Genomic DNA, 19,440 nt, shown 5'->3' on the forward strand with positions numbered 1-19,440 from the left:
CTGCAGCAACCTATCCTTGGATACTGAGCTCAATATAAGGATAGGCAAAGCAGCCACCGCCATGGCTCGACTAGCAAAGAGGGCTTGGGATAACACTATTGATGCGTCTTGAGCACCGTACTCTATGACAGTGAAGCTTGGACTCTATATTCTCGCCAAGAGCAAAGACTGAATGCTTTCCATATGCGTTGCCTCAGACGACTCCTGAGCATCACCTGGCAGGATCGTAACACAAACATAGCCATCCTGGCCCAGGCAGGTATGCCAAGTATGTTCACCATCCTTACACAGAGGCGACTGTGCTGGCTTGGTCACCTGTGCAGGATGGATGATGGTCGTATCCCAAAGGACGTTCTGTACGGGGAGCTTGCCACAGGAACACAACCATCTGGACGGCCAACCCTGCGCTACAAGGACGCCTGCAAGCGAGACTTGAAAACGTGCAGCATCTGTCCGGCTGATTTGGAAGCAGTGACATCGGACCGCGAAAATTGGCGTTCCACCGTTAAGACTGGTGTCCTTTTAGCCGAAGAAAAAAGAGCAATGCAGTGGGAGGAGAAGAGGACTCGCCGGCAGCAAAGCGTTCAGCCTGTTCCCATTGACATCACCACTGCTTACACCTGTAGCAAGTGCCACCGGTGCTGTCGCTCCCGTATCGGACTCTACAGTCATAGTAGAGTCTGCAACCAAACCACAGACTGACCTGGGTGCAGATTCTAAACCATTGTCTCTCGAAGACAGAGGGATGCCAACAAGTGACGTGTGTGTGTGTGTGTGTTCAAATAAGCCAGAAATGCGCAGATTCTGCGCAATACGCTTTATTTAATATATCATGAGGACTCACGAGTTGCGTATTTGCGCTAAATCCACGCAGATTTGGCTTACATGAACTTCCCCAGCAAAGTAAACAAACATAGAAACACGCCAGATTGGTTAGTGATTTGACAGCGTTTACCGCCAAAGTTCATTTTTACCCGCATTTGGCGGGTTGGAGGGTGTTAATTTACATCCCTGAATGTTGCACTCCTGTTTGTCATTGTGCACGAAACTTCACGCCAATAAATCATCAGAAATGATTTTTGTGCGCGTCTCAAGCGCGCCCACGCTCGTCCTAATAATGCCTGTTAGGTGTCCGTGGATTTGCCTATATTTTGTGTTGAAAATGGAAACGTCTTTAGACATGGAAAATCGATTTTACAATCGATTCAATGAACACTTATGTCTCAAAAATCGAACAGGATTTTTTCACAAAAGTGACAGCACTATTAGAAAGCGCTATAAATTCCAGCAAGATAAAGTCATTTTATGCAAAGTGCAAACCATAGACCTTTATCTACAAATAAAGAATAATAATGGGAACATTGATCTTGAAGAGAGTGTCGTCGTGTTACTGTCGTAACCAAACACGACGTGCTGTTTGAATGCTGAATGGAGAATGACTGAGGAGAGATGAGTATCCATTAACTTTAACTTAAAGACTTAAATATTCATTTTTACCTCACATTATGCTATTGAACAACTTTAGAAGTCTTGGAATATAGTGCGAAAACTTTATGGTGCTTTACAATGTTTTTTTATGCCTTTAGCTTAACAATAACACAATAGTAGCCTATACACAATATCAGAGCTCACTGAGAAGCTGCAGCCGTGGCGGGATGATTTTAGGTGTGGCGGCCCGCCACGGCAGAATGAATGTAGCGGAAACACTGTAATATAGACGTAACGTGCAGAAATGACAGAGTGCAGTGTTATTCGAAGTTCCCAGGTTCCAGACTAACACTTGAGCAGACGTGGACAGTACCTTGCTCTGCGGCTGAACATCTCTCTGCCGGGGGGTTTGATTGACCAGCTGTGAGTTCTGCAGCGGCTGCCGCACGTGATCTGAGTGATGAAGAGGAGGAAGAGTGAAGATCACAGCACAGAGAGTGAGGAAGAGGAGGAAGAGTGAAGATCACAGCACAGAGAGTGAGGAAGAGGACGACGAGTGATGAAGAAGAGAGTGACAAGTGAGGCAGAGAGTGAAGAGTGAGGACGAGTGTGAGGAAGAGAGTGAGGAAGAGGACGAGTGTGAGGAAGAGGACGAGTGTGAGGAAGAGAGTGAAGAGTGAGGAGGACGAGAGTGAGGAGGACCAGAGTGAGGAGGAGGACCAGAGTGAGGAGGACGAGGGTGAGGAGGACGAGAGTGAGGAGGACGAGAGTGAGGAGGACGAGAGTGAGGAGGACGAGAGTGAGGACGAGTGTGAGGACGAGTGTGAGGACGACCAGAGTGAGGAGGACCAGAGTGAGGAGGACCAGAGTGAGGAGGACCAGAGTGAGGAGGACCAGAGTGAGGAGGACCAGAGTGAGGAGGACGAGAGTGAGGACGAGAGTGAGGACCAGAGTGAGGAGGACCAGAGTGAGGAGGACCAGAGTGAGGAGGACGAGAGTGAGGACCAGAGTGAGGAGGACCAGAGTGAGGAGGACCAGAGTGAGGACGAGTGTGAGGACGACCAGAGTGAGGAGGACCAGAGTGAGGAGGACAAGAGTGAGGAGGACCAGAGTGAGGAGGACCAGAGTGAGGAGGACGAGAGTGAGGACCAGAGTGAGGAGGACCAGAGTGAGGAGGACCAGAGTGAGGAGGACCAGAGTGAGGAGGACCAGAGTGAGGAGGACGAGAGTGAGGACGAGTGTGAGGACCAGAGTGAGGAGGACCAGAGTGAGGAGGACCAGAGTGAGGACGAGTGTGAGGAAGAGAGTGAGGAGAACGAGAGTGAGGACGAGTGTGAGGACCAGAGTGAGGAGGACCAGAGTGAGGAGGACCAGAGTGAGGAGGACCAGAGTGAGGAGGACCAGAGTGAGGAGGACCAGAGTGAGGACGAGTGTGAGGAAGAGAGTGAGGAAGAGAGCGAGGAGGACGAGAGCGAGGACGAGTGTGAGGACGAGAGCGAGGAGGACGAGAGCGAGGAGGACGAGAGCGAGGAAGAGTGTGAGGACGAGAGCGAGGAGGACGAGAGCGAGGAGGACGAGAGCGAGGAAGAGTGTAAGGTTACTGTACCTGATGCTGCAATGTGAGTGTTCGCCCGTCCCTGGAAGAGCCTGTAAGCACAGCACAGAGAGGAGGGAGTGAAGAAGAGTGTGATGAAGAGGAGGAAGAGTGAAGGAGTTTGACCATCATCACGGCTGATGTGCTGCAGTGACGCTCAGGAAACGGTCATGGGTCACAGTAGAATCATAGGGTCTGTTTCAACGATCCAGCACCTTATTACTATCGCATTTTACTACTTTTAGTCTGATCGCATTTTAATTTTTCGTGAAGTTTTTTGAATAAATAATGACAACAACAATGTTGTTTTCGTCAACGATGACGAAATGATTTCGTTGACGCACTTTTTTTTTTATGACGATAACGCGACGATGACTAGCTAAAAATTAGGGGTGTCCCCGACTAAGGATTTTCATAGTCGAATCAGATTCGTCAAGTCCTGCCTATAGTCGACTAATAGTCGAATCATGTGTGTGGTGTTGGGGAGGGGGCGGGGCTTTAACATTTTAAAGCCGCGATGTACAGAACATCACACAAAGATATAGAAGAAAATGTATAAAAAGATTTTGGATCAATAAAACTAAGAAATAACATAAATAACTGCAGAAAGGCCACACTGCAGATAGGATTTGCATTTCACATGCAAATCAAATTAAATCGGCTGAATTGCCTGTACGAGCATGCTCTAAGTAAGCCTACAGCGCAACATCAATGCACTGAAAAATAATCAACAATTAAGAACACAATATACATTTATAATAAATAAAAATACAAAACGAAATAAGTCAGAATCAAGTCACAAGAAGCAGAACAAATGTGTGCAAAATGCCTAAAGTGCAGGGGAACAAATATTCAAAACACAAGTCACAAATAGTTAAATTAGATCACCCTGAGTGATCAATTAATAAAATAAAAATAAAGAAATTATTAAAATAACGAAAGTATGTCCAGGATTGTCAACTTTGTCTTTTTAACTGCAGAAACAACAATAAACGCTAAACTGGAGCGGCAGTCTTTTTAGCTAAACGTGCTCACAGTATCCAAAAATCAAATTAGAACCGGCTGAAATGTTTTGAAATCACTTGTACCCATACCTGATCGAGAAAACAAAATCCAGTCTTTCACTCGGCCTGTGTCCGTTTGAGTCTTTTCAAATTGTGTGCGCGGATAAAATACATTCTAAAACGCTTGACGTGAAAAACGCTTAACGTGAAAAACGCTTAACGGTCCTAAAACTGTTATATTAAAAGATCAAATTCTGTACACACCTTATTAATAAAGCATATTATATAGCCTACAGAAAAGCAGATGAGCCCAGAATATGAACGCAATGCGTTTTATTATTGGCTACGTTAAGCATTTTCCTCCCATAGAAAACCGTTAAAGAAAAAGCTTTACGTGACTTTCTATAGGAGAAACGCGTTGCGTTCATATTCTGGGTTCATCTGCTTATCTGCACATAGAATGGTTTCTTAAGGTGTGTAGCCTACTGTGTACATACATTAAGCACGTAAAAGTGCCATTTAAGCGTTTTAAAAGCTTTTTTCACGTTAAGCGTTTTAGAACGTCCCGAGGAAAACCAACCTGTTAACGTTGGCCGGCAGAAGTGCGATCATGGTTTTCCTGATGCTAAATCCAGCCTTGGAGAATATCCTTTCTGATGGTGTGCATCTTTAGATTTTCTTATCCCAGACATTTTTAAAGATTTAAATCCCTGCCGACAAGACGCTCCTCTGTCGGTCACGGATCGAAAGTGAAACTTAAATCTGTCACGGGGTGTTTGGATTTATTCACGCTGCACGCACGTAAAAAAAATATTTATTAAAAGCTTCTTTCTTTGCACATTTTTATTGACAGCATTATCATAATAGGCTGTATATTAACGTATTGACAGAAAACCAGTAGTTCTATGTGAAATCAGACATTGAGCACACTCATATAGCCAAAATGACATAATCCTCGTTTAATAACACATCTGCGAAGATTCGACCGTGAGATTGGTAGTCGAATCAGGCTCCTCCTATCGAAGCATCGAATCTTCGACTATTCGGGGTCACCCCTACTAAAAATGGCTCTAATGTGACTAAAACATGACGAGACGTTTTCGAGTTTTCGTTGACAAGACGAGACTGAACGAAAATGACTATAAGTCTGGCGTTCGCAATGCATGTCATTTCTGCCTATTTTGCGTGAAATCTGCCTGTTTTGAGCTAAAAAAGTATCAGCAATGGTGCCGCTTCCTATCATTGTTTTGGGTACCCATGCCGCGCGCGCACCAGATTCCACACAACAACACACTGCGGCTGCGGCTAGTCACTCACCACACATCTTCGAAGGACCATGGCGGCGAAGCCAATAAACGGGCTTGGTGGTCGGAAACGACGAGATATGATTTATGGACATACTTTCAGTTTCAGTATAATCCAGCGGTTCTCAAAGTGTGGGGTGCGCCCCACTGGCGTAACAGGTCTCCTCCAAAACGGGAGGAAATTTTCCGTTTTATGCCTTTTTATCTTTATTCGTTCATGCCGAGTCCGCATCGTCAAAATCATCTTTGCAGCGACACCGAAAACACCAGTTTATTAATAAACAATTAAATGTCTCCTTGCTATTTTTTTTACAGATTCATAATCATTACTTTTGCCGGTTCTTTGTGACAAGCTTTATGCGTGCGGTCGTGCGCTTGAGTGCGGCTATAACGCTCAATATCCCGTATAGCCTATTTAAGTAATTAAATTAATATAAAGGGGCGATTTGTCCACTATGGCTTAAATGAACAACTACTAGTCGACTAGAATAAAGACTTTAGTCGGAGGCAGCTCTTATTCCACATATTCTCGAACCAGCAGGCCATTCTGTGTTGAGCGCGCGAGCCTGAGCTGAATGAGCGAGCGGAGGGATATTGAGAAATGCGCTCTCCGCTCACATGCTCTGATCGGAACAAAGGAATATTAAAGTAATTAATCATTAGTTTATATCTTATACACTGCCCATACACTACCCATCATTTTAATCCAATATCAAACACAGTATGTTATGTCTATTTTATCTATTTAAAAAATATATAGGCCTATATATCACGTTTTTAAGTAGGCTAAAGCCAGAGAGCTGTGTGCTTCTTCTTCCCTTTGCCACATCATATCTCTGTGAGATGGGCTTTCAGCTGTTTCAGTTTCACTGAAAACAAAGTACAGATCTCAGCTGAACATTGAGCATGACTTTTGAGAAATTGTGCAATTCAAAACAGGCTCATTGCAGCCACTAATGCAGGGATAAATAGATTAAATAGATAAATAGATCAATAGAATAGCCAAATGGATTTCTATTCTTTTCTTTTTTAACAGATTGCAAAGTGGCACTTATATTTCTTTTCTATTTTTGAACTTGATACCAATTTTGACACAGCCGCATTTTATTTTCTCTATTTTTTAAAGACTTTTTTTTTTTTTTACTAAAATTGACTAAAACTTGATTAAAACCTTTTTGCGTTTTCGGCGACTAAAACTATCAAGTTTTTAAGTGACTAAAATGTGACTAAAACTAAAAACCATTTTCGTCCAAAAGACTAAAACTAAGGCTAAAACTAAAAGGGCTGCCAAAAACAACACTGGACAACAACATATTTTACTGATCATTAAATACGTGTTTGAAACGAACAATGATGGATTTTGGTGCAATTTGTTTCGAATTGGGGCTGGGGAATCCCCGGGTGAACGTGTATTGCGTGCAAAACAGTAAAAACTTGAACTTGAGACAGATATGGAGTCGGCAAATTACAAACACAAAAGTGAATTTCAAAAGCACAAACAAAAAGAGGAATTCGACAAATAAATTAATAAATTACCAAAACTAGGAAGCTTCTTTAAAAAGATGACACAGGAGGGGGAGATCGACATTGAGATGGAGCAAGAGAGTGAAGCGACTTGCCATACTGTCAATTGAGAATGCCCGTGCGCGCCATCTGGATCTTAAGGATTTAATCGACAACTTCGCACAGAGGAAAGCCCGGAAAATGCTGTTATAATGCAAGTGAGCATCTTTTTTTATATATTTGGACCTAGGCCTATGTGTGTGTAGTCATAGCAGTGGGGCGATTCCACAGTTTCGGTCCACAAGGGGTGTGATGAACAATATATATTGAATAATACCCAGTTGTTGTCATTTTTTATTTTTAGTTCACCATTTTGTTAAAGATAGATGTAAGAAATAATAAAGTTACTTTTATCCCACTAAGCCTTGGCATTATCGTGTAATGAGACTTTATTTTATTTCCGTCCCCAGAAATTGCGGATGTCAGGGTGGGACATTCAGTGCATCTGGATTTTTCCTAAGTCATTTCTTTCATTTCCTTTAATAAAATCCTGAATTTTGGCGCATAACATTTATTTTGGTGCGTCTTCTACAAAATACTACTGCTAACACTTAAAGTATAATTCCCTTAATCTACCACGATGCAATGGAAACATTTACTAACGTTCGTTACACTTTCTGTCCAAGCAGTTACGCACGTTAAAATATGAAAGGAAGTTCTAAATAGAATGAAATTCTAAAGGAAGCGGAGATATACATTTTCCATGTAATTCTATCAGTAGCATAACGATAAAAACATCTTGTGTGGGTTAAATTCTCATATGCGCTGCTACATGATAAACTGTTAATAAATCGGGACGAAACAGGGGCCGAGATTTTCTGTCAAAAAATCATACCGCTCGAACATTTTATTCTGACGCTGAATTTCCATCTCCTAACGTTTCAACGGTTCTCCTGTCAGAAATAAGATTGTCTAGGTCATGGTCGCTCTGCGTGGGAGGAAGAGTTAAAAGGATTTCACGGATTTCGACGAATGTGGGTAAGTTTGTGGATTCTGTCCAAAAGTTTACGAACGTTAAAATGTTACGAACGTGGTAAACTTTTGTTAAGTAAACATTAAATAGGATCGTTGTGGTGAGAAAGGATAAAAAGTGTGCAAGTCGGATGATTGCGAGTGGTTTCGGACCGAAAGCGTCGTTCTCCGTGAAAGAACATGCATGAATGGTGGTTTTATACATTTTGACAGATTCTGCACATCTTGTTCGTAAATTAGACGGAAATTTTCAGTCTGTCCAACTTCCAACGTTGTTTTCGGCGTATTTTTGACTCAATAAGCTGTTCATTAAAAATTCAACAACGTCAATGACATTTTTCTGTTTTTGTTTTTTTTGACAATTTTTTTTTTCTCTCCAATGTTCGTAAGAATATAGCTTAGGCTGACGAAGTTAACACGTTAATAGTGCGTTAACACAATCTGTACGATCTTTAAATTTGATAGTTTGATAACAGGTTATTTTAATGTGTTATGAACTTGTTCTATTCTTTGCCAGTTTTCATGAAATGGTATTATTTTGTGTTACAGAGGCAATCTTGCAGGATTGTTTAATTTTTTCCGTCCACGTTACGCACGTTATAACTTAGCACACTTGTAGGAGTTCCTTTGTCTTCAACATTTGGCAAATAAATTTGAAAAATATACCTGTGGTATTTGTTAGTCATTTTGCTGGCTTTCAGTTAATGAACATACCAGACTCAAAATGCACCTTCAAGTTTATAGAACAGATAATATTAGATGGCCACCCTGCCGCAATGGATGTCCTATTAACAGTTTTGTGAACCATACACAATGCATGACTCATAACTATACCAAATTAGGAACAAAGCAAAACATGAACTGGGATTCAACCAGAATTTTATTAAACTGAATTAGATTAAGTACACTTTTTGCTTGAACTTACACTGTTTTTCTGTCCATGTTAAATACATTAAATTTGACATCAACTCAACTTTGATCAAAGTTTACTAGTTTACCATTGCCAGATTTATCCTGCCTTTCACACAGCTGTACCCCAGGTTTTCTCAGGATGTTAACCTGAGGAGAATGGCTTTCTCCATGAAGATTGATTTAGCAGGCTGTTGTCCTTGCAGTTAGACCTAAACTGTGGAATCACCCAGTGAGTAACAATGTGTCATGGTGCGCCGTCACCAGCAGTGTGGTTTTTTTATGTTGCAGTCACCGGTTTTTTGGGGGGTTTTTGGTGTGCGTAGGCCACTCCTGATTTTGTCAGTCATCTCACCTCTTATATGCTGCCTGTGTCTCTATGATCCTATCCTGTCCTATTCATGTTAGCCTACTCGAAGACATTGCGTCATCACGTGCTTGCCTTGATAATCCTGCATAAGGGTGTTGGCTCGTTACGCCACTGGTCTGGAGCAACTTACTATTTTTGCTCCTAAAATCAACAACAATCTCCTTGGTTTTTGGGATGTTGAGGGACAAGTTGTTAATTGAGCACCACTCAGCCAGCAAGGACACTTCTGTTTAACAGTGGTATCATCTGCAAATTTACAAATCTTGACTGAATCATGGTGAGAAAAACAGTCATTCATTGGTATAAAATGAGTACAAGGATTGTAATTGACAACTCATCTATTAAATATTTACCATCGTTAGGGCTGGGTATCGTAACAAAATGTTCGGTACCGATACCGATACCGATACCTTGACTTCGATACCGGTTCCTGAACGATACTTTTTTCGATACCAATTTTATGTAACCAGGTTTAACAATATAACATTACCTAATTTTTATTTCAGTTTGTTGACTTTTTTACACTCATATTTTGAGTATGTAAAAAAGCACCAATGCTAAAGTTTTCTATGTTTCCTAATCATTTAACAACATGTATTCTTTACTTCAATGAGCTCATTGTTTCTGCTTTAACTTAATGCATTAATTAACGATGAAACTGAATGAAAATTAATTGAAATGCATTACACTGTCACCTCTGATAACAGATCACTCTAAATTGTAATTTAGACATGCATTTTCTGTAAAGCTGCTTTGAAACGATATGTATTGTGAAAAATGCTATACAAATAAATGTGAATTAAATTAAATATAGGCTACTGGGGGGCGGGATATATACCTGCACGTGAAGCTTGCAGCAAAGCACTGGCAAAAGTAGCCTAATGATTATGGATGTGGAAACAATAGCAAGGAGATATTTTAATTGTTTATTAATGAACAAGTGTTTACTAATGGTGTGTTCACACCGAACGCGAATTTAATTATTTGTGCGAGTAGATTACATACATAGTCAATGCAAAGACGCGAATAGACGCATCATTCGCGCCGGGCGTCGCGAGTGACGCGCACGTTTGCCGCGAACGTCTTCCGCGCAAGTTGAAAAATTTGAACTCGAGCTGAAGATTCAAGCGTCGAACTAGACGCGATAGACGCGTATTTGACGCTCTATTCGCGTTCGATGTGAACACCATTACTCTCAAGTGTATTCTGTGCGCTTCAGTGCCTAGATTTACCGTGTTGCCGGTCGATCTTGGCAGCAATGATCTTGTCAAAAATATTGCATCGCGTGCATCTGGCATCGAGTCTGGCACATGACATAGGTACACTTTGGATCATTTCCACATATTTTCTATCTATCTGGGTTGGGACGCACGCTTACACACACACACACACACACACACACTGCAGCCTCACGTGCGACGAGCCGCGTCTCTGGGCAGCCGCGTAAACTAGTGTTTTTCCGCCACAGCCAATCATGCTGCATGCTTATTGTTTCACTGACGTTGACGAGATTAACCACTTAGGTACCGAAATGTGGTACCGAAAAACAAGACATGTTTCGATACTCGGTAGTATCGAGGCAATTCGGTCGGAACCTAAAAAGTACCGAACTCGGTACCCAGCCCTAACCATCGTATATTGTGCATAATTGGATGTTTTTAAATAAAAACTACACAAGTTTTAGTGCTGGACGATATGATGATATATATAACATCGATATAAGTGATCACATGGATTTAGACCTATATTGGTCTAACATTTTCAGATTTCGATGAAAGCTCCTTGCATGGGTTTCTTATTCGCCACTGTAACGTGCGCTAGCAAAAGTAAACGGGTCAATCTTGATTTCATGGCGACTTTAATTGACATTTGTGATTTCCATGAAACCAGTTAATTAAGATGTTCTCAGGTAAAGCACGTTATCTGAAAAACTATAGAACATGAACTGTAAAAACAAAAGTATTCACTGTTTCCTGCAACTGTAATTCCTGCTAATGTATTTACGCCGTCTCTATGCATTAAATGTTTTTGAGACGTGGATTTGGATTTTAAACCATATTTGATGCTTCAGCTCCACTCCTCTGTGTTGAACACACATGTTTAGCATTAAATTGTGATAATTAAGATAATTTAGTTACGGTATGGGTGGAAATCATTAAAGACGATCATTAATTCAGTTTAAAAAAAAAAACAAATTTTAAGGAAAATACACTCAGAATTCATATTACGGGAAACCGAGTTAAAGACTTCAGGACGCCCTGGGAGACTACGGCTAGCAAATACGCTGGACACAAGCTTAGTGCTTACTTGTGAGTTTGGTCTGTTTCAAGTTCAAATCGATCTTCCCACGAACACCTAAAGTGCACGAGTGAAGCAGAGGCGGAGTGTGTGGAGGACGTCCTCATAAAAAAATGCTCGTTGCTGTTGAAGTGTGATGTTTGATAATGTGTGTAGACCCTGAGATATGATTCACTGAGTCTCAGAGTCTCTCACCTGTATATATATAATAATGTGATATGATTGTCTGAGAGTCTCTCACCTGTATATATAATAATGTGATATGATTGTCTGAGAGTATCTCACCTGTATATATAATAATGTGATATGATTGTCTGAGAGTCTCTCACCTGTATATATATAATAATGTGATATGATTGTCTGAGAGTCTCTCACCTGTATATATAATAATGTGATATGATTGTCTGAGAGTATCTCACCTGTATATATAATAATGTGATATGATTGTCTGAGAGTCTCTCACCTGTATATATATAATAATGTGATATGATTGTCTGAGAGTCTCTCACCTGTATATATAATAATGTGATATGATTGTCTGAGAGTATCTCACCTGTATATATAATAATGTGATATGATTGTCTGAGAGACTCACCTGAACTGCTGCAACACACTGTCCTGCGGCTCAGCCCTGTTCTCCAGCGCTCTCTGGTACACCAGCTCAGCCTGGGACAGCTGCCCTCTCTCCTCAAACTGATGCGCCCAGTCCAGGTACAGCGCCGCCGTCTGCGTGCCCACGCCGCGGCCGTGAAGATAACTGTACACCTCCGTCGGGTCGCTGTAGAAGCTGGCCTGCACAGAGAGAGGCAGGTGTGTGTTCATCTCACAGATCCTGAGCCTGAGTCTGACTGAGAGAGAGCGAGACTGGACCTACACTTCTGACGCAGTGCGAGACGTATCGCGGGTCGTTATGGTATCGCTCATCCTGAAGGAAGGTCTGAACGATGCGCTCCAGCACCACAGACAAACCCTTCCTCTCCTCCAGGGACAGCTTGCTCTCCAGAAACTGAACGAACCTGCCAAACCAGCCATGAGTGACGGACAGACAGGGGGTCATTTCATCATTACTATAATAAAGACTTTAAAGATGATCTTACTTATCCCAGGGGTCTAACGGGTCATCGCCAGCATAACTGCGCACGCTCAGCTCAAAGGCCCTGCAGTGATGAAGATGAAGAGCAGTGAACATCAACTGATACACATTAGAGACAATCACACCAATGATGATGAAGAGCAGTGACATCAACTGATACATTAGACTAGAGACAATCACACCGATGATGATAATGAAGAGCAGTGACATCAACTGATACATTAGTGACAATCACACCGATGATGATGATGAAGAGCAGTGACATCAACTGATACATTAGACTAGAGACAATCACACCGATGATGATAATGAAGAGCAGTGACATCAACTGATACATTAGTGACAATCACACCGATGATGATGATGATGATGAAGAGCAGTGACATCAACTGATACACATTAGAGACAATCACACCAATGATGATGAAGAGCAGTGACATCAACTGATACATTAGTGACAATCACACCGATGATGATGATGAAGAGCAGTGACATCAACTGATACACATTAGAGACAATCACACCGATGATGATGATGAAGAGCAGTGACATCAACTGATAAATTAGTGACAATCACACTAGATGATGACGTTTCACAAAGATAGAGCTGGTTTAATGCATTTCTCTCGTGTTATTAATCTTCTCTCGTGTTATTAATTTTCTCTCGTGGTTATTAATCTTCTCTCGTGTTATTAATTTTCTCTCGTGGTTATTAATCTTCTCTCGTGTTATTCATCTTCTCTGGTGTTATTAATGTTCTCTCGTGTTATTAATCTTCACACAGTAAACAGTTGAACACTATGAGTAGTGTGAGAAGCAGCCACGGATTCAAAGACTGTCATAAGTTTGCTGTCATAGTCTGCACGAGTGCAAAATGTGTTAGAAACACGACTAGCACAGAAAAGAAAGACACACAGATGTGTCATATAGAACAAAACATCATGATATTGTCAGAAACCATATGAAAACAAAAACAATAGCAGCTAAACGACCTGAATGGAACCTGAATCATGAACATAATCAGGCCGCTAAATTACTTACTGAAAATAAGAATTAATGTCCATTGTTTCTTCTTATTGAACACAAAAAGTCCGAAGCAAGATGTTTACGGCTAAGCGAGACTCATTTAAACCATATTAATAAAGATATCAATCGCTAATAACTCTGCTAACTAGCGCCGCTCTGCTAACTGCATTTTGGCAACAACAAACGTTTTCAAATTTCCTGCTAAGCCAATCATTAGCCTTCATGTCGCTCAATAGCCAATCAGAGTCCGACAAAACAACGCGTCACGTTTTACCACTGGTCTGTGTCAACGGGCGGGGCTACATTAATATTCATGAGTTTCCCGTTTCTTAAGTCACTCTGAATGAAAAAGCTGAAAGGTGTCGTGCCGAAAAGTGATCTTGTGCCATAAACTGATTGCTGTCCGCGGGAGCGCGCACAGCGTGTTAAAGCCATAGATATCCATAATAAAGTATATTATTATGGATATCTATGGTTAAAGTTGTATCGCCCCAGTTTCTACACGTCTAGCTTCTTTTATCAGGAACAAATGACCATAACCTGCAAATAGACATACCATTTTGTCCGTGGTAAATTACTTAATTTCATTCATGGTTTTTATATTTGACAGATTATATCTTATCCAGTCATTTTACCTCTTGCAATGCCTTTAAACGGCAAATTAGACCAGTAACATGTAGTTTTACACTTGCCAAAAAGTGATTGAAAGCCTCTACTTATTGAGTGAACTGTTCTTTCTGCCTAAAAATGACGGCTTCATTCACGAGGGACAGATTGTAGTGTAAGTGTGTATACACTCATTTTACCTGATGAAATACCTTTTAAATGGACAATACAACCTAGAAAATGCCGTTTTACACTCGCCAGAAAGTGATTTACAGCCTCTAGGCTACTTATTGAGTAAACTGTTCTTTTTGCCTCAAAATGATTTGATTACACCTATAAGCAGTGGTTAAATTGGCTTTTATAGGGAGGGTTTACGGTGGGTTTACCCTTGTTTACGGTGAATGGTCGTCATTCAAAATTACTTAATGCAGACATCCCAAGTCTCCCGGAAGTTCCGGGAGTCTCCCGCATATTGCTAGCGTCTCCCTGATGCCCGCAAATTAGTTCAAATCTCCCGGAATCTAGAGCGAGATAGAACATACTGCACGCAGAGCCGTTGAAAAACTCATATTTAACGGCTCTGACTGCGCGCATAGTCGCGCATGACATCTCCGTGCGCAGAGAGCGAGAGACCTTGCGAGTGTGCCTAACCCTAACCTAGTCAACCCGACACCACCCCCCCCCCCCCCCCCCCCCCCCCCGGTCGACTGCCCCCCCGCCGCCAGTCACCAAGATATACCTCCCTGAAATGACTTCTTGCAGGTTGGGAAGTCTGTTAATGTGTTTTACACCAAAGAGGCTCAGTCTTTTTCCAGTATTAATGTGTAAGGTAGGGTTGAGTACTAATTTAAACAAAGAGAAATACTTTACAATTCACTTCTTTTTTCTTTTTTACCTTTAATGTTAGACAGGCAACGGATTTCACCCTCTGAAAATGTATGAAATTGAACATGTTTGAAAATATTGGTTGGCATCTTTTAAAACAAGAAAATTATGTTGATTTAAAAGAATCAGGGCCAACTTCTTTGGCAGTTTGTTGTTTGATTTAATCACACCGACATGCAGGGCTGTACAGGGGTTTTTCTGAATAAAAGTTCCCAAAAATTATCTTGCTAGGGGGGTTCCCTTTCGAGAGGTCTCTCCTATTGCGTAAGTAGCTTACGCTATGGGAAAACTCCTTTTCTCGAGAAATATTGAAGTCTTTATGTAAAACGCATTGCAGCTGCACAGCAGACAGCAATGAGCGAGGCAGCTCGGTCATTGGCTGTGCTGCGGCAACTTGCTCGAACCAATGACGGGGCGACTCTGAACGCGCGACCAATGAGCGCACTTCGCGCCTGCACGTGTCAGAGCCCGCCAAGATGGGCATGGCCAAGAGCTATATATTGGGCGCCCCGTCATGAGAGTTCTTTAGATTTAATCTCCTTCAGCGAACACCTTCTTCGCTGGATCCTCCGGATTATTGAAAGTCTTCGCCGCCGTAGAAAAGCACACCAGCGGGATTGCTACGAGGACGTCGGCACCATCAGCCGCCTACGAACGCCATCCTACTGAGCCATCCGGCGCGCTTCGCACGCAAGTATCCTTTTACAGCTGTTCGCCCTGCGACTTTTGTAAAAGAGCAAATTTCTGAGGCGTTGTTTCAAATGCCCTCCTGCGCGTCGTGTAGAGGCCCTCTCCCGGACGGGGATCGTCATATCATCTGCGCTCGCTGCCTGGGCCGGGACCATGCAGAAGCTGCCTTGACCAAGGGCGGATGCCCTAAATGTGACGACCTGGGTCACTCCACACTGCGCGCTCGCCTCGCCGCCTTCGCCGTGAGCGAGCCCACCGCCACCATTCCTCTATTTGAGCCGTGCAAAAAGAAGCGCCGCTCACAGAGGCTTCCTGAACCTGAGCTCAGTGACGTCACGCCGAGCCAGTCTCCGCGTGCTTCACCGCCGCTCTTGACTTCCCCTCCGCCGGTTCAGTTCACTCAGCCAGACCAACACCCCTCCAACAGAGCGGTGGGCCTTGTGACTTTCGGCGCGTCCGAGGACGACGGGGGAGGAGATGACAGCTTATCCATCGACGCTGTATCTGATGACTGGCCGGGCTCCGCTTTCGACCCCGCGCCGTCGACGCTAGCGAGCACGAGTGGGGGCTACTCTATGGACACGGAGATTGTTCGCGTCCTCTCAAAGGAAGAGCCAACCCGAAGCCGACTGGACGAGTGGTTTCTGCAGGGGCGTCAACAGGCCCCTCGGCAAAGGCCTTCTCCTTTCTTCCCGGAAGTACATGACGAACTCACCAAGTCATGGAAAGGCCCCGTACTCTGCACGCTTGAAGCCTTCTTTTTCTTCCTCGCTCTCCTGTGTGGACGGCGCGAAGGAAAGAGGCTACGAGGGAACGCCGCCCCTCGAGGAGGCCGTGGCCAATCATCTCTGCCCGCCCTCCACCACCGGATGGAAAGCCAAGGCTTCCCACCCCTCGAAGCCCTGCCGCACTACTTCTGCTCTCGCCGGTCGCGCTTACGCCGCCGCCGGTCAAGCAGCGTCGGCACTTCATTCAATGGCGGTACTTCAAGTGTTCCAAGCCAAGCTTCTCCGCTCCATGGACGAGTCTGGCCCCGAACCCGAAGCCTTCAAGGACCTACGCAGCGCAACTGACATAGCCCTGCGAGCCATGAAGGCCACCGCACAGTCTATTGGCTGCGCCATGGCTAATTTGACTGTTCTCAGAGCGCCATTTGTGGCTGACTTTGACGGAGATGAAGGACGCAGATAAGGCCCCCTTCCTCGACGCGCCTATCTCCACCAGCGGGCTGTTTGGACCGGCAGTTAAAGGTTTCGCCGAGTGCATCACTGAAGCCCAGAATGCTTCACAGGCTATGCGCCATTTTCTGCCCAAGCGCTCCAGCTCATCACAGAGCAGACAGAGACCGTCTCAGCCGCAGCGGGCCAGAACAGCCCCCACCGCCTCTCAGCCACAAACTGACGCTTGACGCCGCTCGCGCTCCCACAGCCGCAAGCCGCCTCCTGAGCGACGGGGACCTCGGCCCAAGATTGCGCTGAACACTGAGCCTCGTAAGCCTTCCTAGCCATAGGAAGAAAAAGAGAGAGTGTGTGTCTCGCAAAAGCCGGACCACTCTCTCTACAAAGTCACAAGCATTACCCAGTCCCCTCACAGGCGGCTGGAAATGTCCATACAGCAGCCAATGGGCCAGTCACAGAGCTCGCTCACCTGCAAACAAACGCCGTTTTTACGGCGACACACAGAAATCACAAAAAGAGTCATTTTCTGCCTGTGTCACTAAGGGTTCACATGTCCACAAAGTGTGCATTCCCAAATACTGTCAAAACAGTGCCAAATTCATTCCCAGCTCAGGCTGGACGCCCCATAAATGTAGATCACGTGCCTACGGTCATGTACGCACCACTACACACAAGCACTGTTCACACGGTTATAAATTCATCCCCAGTAAAAGCGGGAAACATTATGAAAGTGACGAGTGTGCCTACCACTGTTTATGCACCCCCACTTATAAGCACTGTTCATACAGTGTCAAACCCAGCCCCAGCTCGGGCTATGAGCGTTACAGACACAGCCTCTGAGAGCTGCGAGCTCAGGCGATTCACCGGCCGGGTCCCTACGTCACAGCGGCCCGCCCCTAGCCTGTATTCAGCCCATATCTGCGCATGCAGCGGCATGGGAAAACATTCCAGATATGCCGAAATGGGTGTTGAACATAATAAAACAAGGATACTCGCTCCAGTTCGCTCGCAGACCACCACGTTTTATGACTGTGGTCGAGACGAAAGTGAGAAAGGAGTGTTCACATGTTTTACGCACCGAGGTGCGCAAATTAATAGAAAAGGGCGCTGTGGAAACTGTTTCCCCCTCAATGAGCGAGGCAGGTTTTTACAGTCGCTATTTTCTCGTCCCGAAGAAGGATGGCGGTCTCCGCCCCATCCTAGATCTCAGACACCTGAACAAAGCACTAATGATTCGCTCGTTCAGAATGTTGACAACCAAACATATCCTCGCGCAAGTACGCCCAAGAGATTGGTTTCTCTCAGTGGATCTGAAAGATGCTTACTTTCACATTCCAATAGCGCCTCATCACAGGCCTTTTCTGAGATTCGCTTTCGAGGGACAGTCCTACCAGTACACAGTACTTCCGTTCAGCCTGTCCCTGGCACCCCGTGCATTCACGAAATGTATGGACGCAGCACTTTCCCCCTTGAGGCGGCAGGGAGTGCGAATACTGAATTATCTCGACGATTGGCTGGTCCTAGCACAATCAGAGAGTCAGTTGATAACACACAGATCTTGGATTATCAGCCATCTAGAATGCCTGGGTCTAAGAATCAATTTTGCAAAAAGGATGCTATCTCCCAGCCAGAAGATTTCTTTCCTGTTTTGAAGGCCAAAAAAATGGACAACATTAGCTTTAAAAGCATGTCAGTGCTCAGTAGCATGAAGTAGCTAGGCCTATTTTATCAGATAACAGATCCTTTAACATGAGAATTAGTTTGAATTAGTTTAAATGTCGCAATGAGTGATCCACACTATAAAATGGACATGCAGAATGTTTATGCATATTGTTGACAATACACAATCACATATTCGAAACGGGAATGTCCTTAAATAAGAAATGATTCAAGGATTGTTTTGTAGATGTTACATTTTAAACAAACGGCAATGCAATCATTCTGGGCCCAGAGGCATATGAGCAATTAGTATGAGCATCAAAGATCAGTTTCAGCTACTTTTTCTTTCCTAAATTAATCAATATTTTTGGACTAGCTAATCTGTTCATTTAATCAATGGTTCAATTGCTCTCTCATAAAGACAGTCACTTGTCGCCGCCTTCTGGCTTAATGATGCAAGTTAATTGCGCAAACACGAACAAGCGGAGTGATACAAACAAACAGTGAAAAGTCGAACACATTCGAGGTAACGTCATACAAATATATTACAATAATAATGGCAATATATTTAATAGGGTGCTTGTGTTGTTAAATTGAGCTTATAGTAAGCCTATCCACTGTCTTTGATCAAACTGATTATTTCTGTCGATCATTTAAAACTTAAATCGACAAACAGCTGTTTAGATTAGCTACTTGCATCTTATCTCGCACTGTATGCCCATTAACTGAAGCGTGAAGCGTTGCGTTGGGATTCGCGCTCGGCTTGCGCTTCTGTGAACATAAATCCCACTTGCTTTAATTGGACTCAAACATTTTGACATTGACGAGCGGGTGAGTGCTGAAGCAGCTCCGACGAGAAGG

The 19,440-nt window shown here is 43.6% G+C and overlaps 1 protein-coding gene across 1 annotated transcript in view; it reads right to left on the bottom strand.

The window, feature by feature from the left end:
• Positions 1-13,765, bottom strand: part of bub1 (BUB1 mitotic checkpoint serine/threonine kinase) — a 54,922-nt gene extending 41,157 nt beyond the window's left edge. Inside the window, exons 1-6 of the mRNA XM_056257695.1 lie at positions 13,577-13,765; positions 12,540-12,599; positions 12,317-12,458; positions 12,038-12,234; positions 3,035-3,075; positions 1,802-1,881 (exon numbers count right to left, since the gene is read on the bottom strand). Coding sequence (XP_056113670.1) covers positions 1,802-1,881; positions 3,035-3,075; positions 12,038-12,234; positions 12,317-12,458; positions 12,540-12,599; positions 13,577-13,599 — 543 coding nt within the window. The 5' untranslated portion in view covers positions 13,600-13,765. The remainder of the gene's footprint in view (positions 1-1,801; positions 1,882-3,034; positions 3,076-12,037; positions 12,235-12,316; positions 12,459-12,539; positions 12,600-13,576) is intronic.
• Between the last annotated feature and the right edge of the window lie 5,675 nt (positions 13,766-19,440).

This window comes from Rhinichthys klamathensis, unplaced genomic scaffold (genome assembly GCF_029890125.1).
Source record: "Rhinichthys klamathensis goyatoka isolate OS25496 unplaced genomic scaffold, OSU_Roscu_1.1 h1tg000141l_1, whole genome shotgun sequence".
Taxonomy (NCBI): domain Eukaryota; kingdom Metazoa; phylum Chordata; class Actinopteri; order Cypriniformes; family Leuciscidae; genus Rhinichthys; species Rhinichthys klamathensis.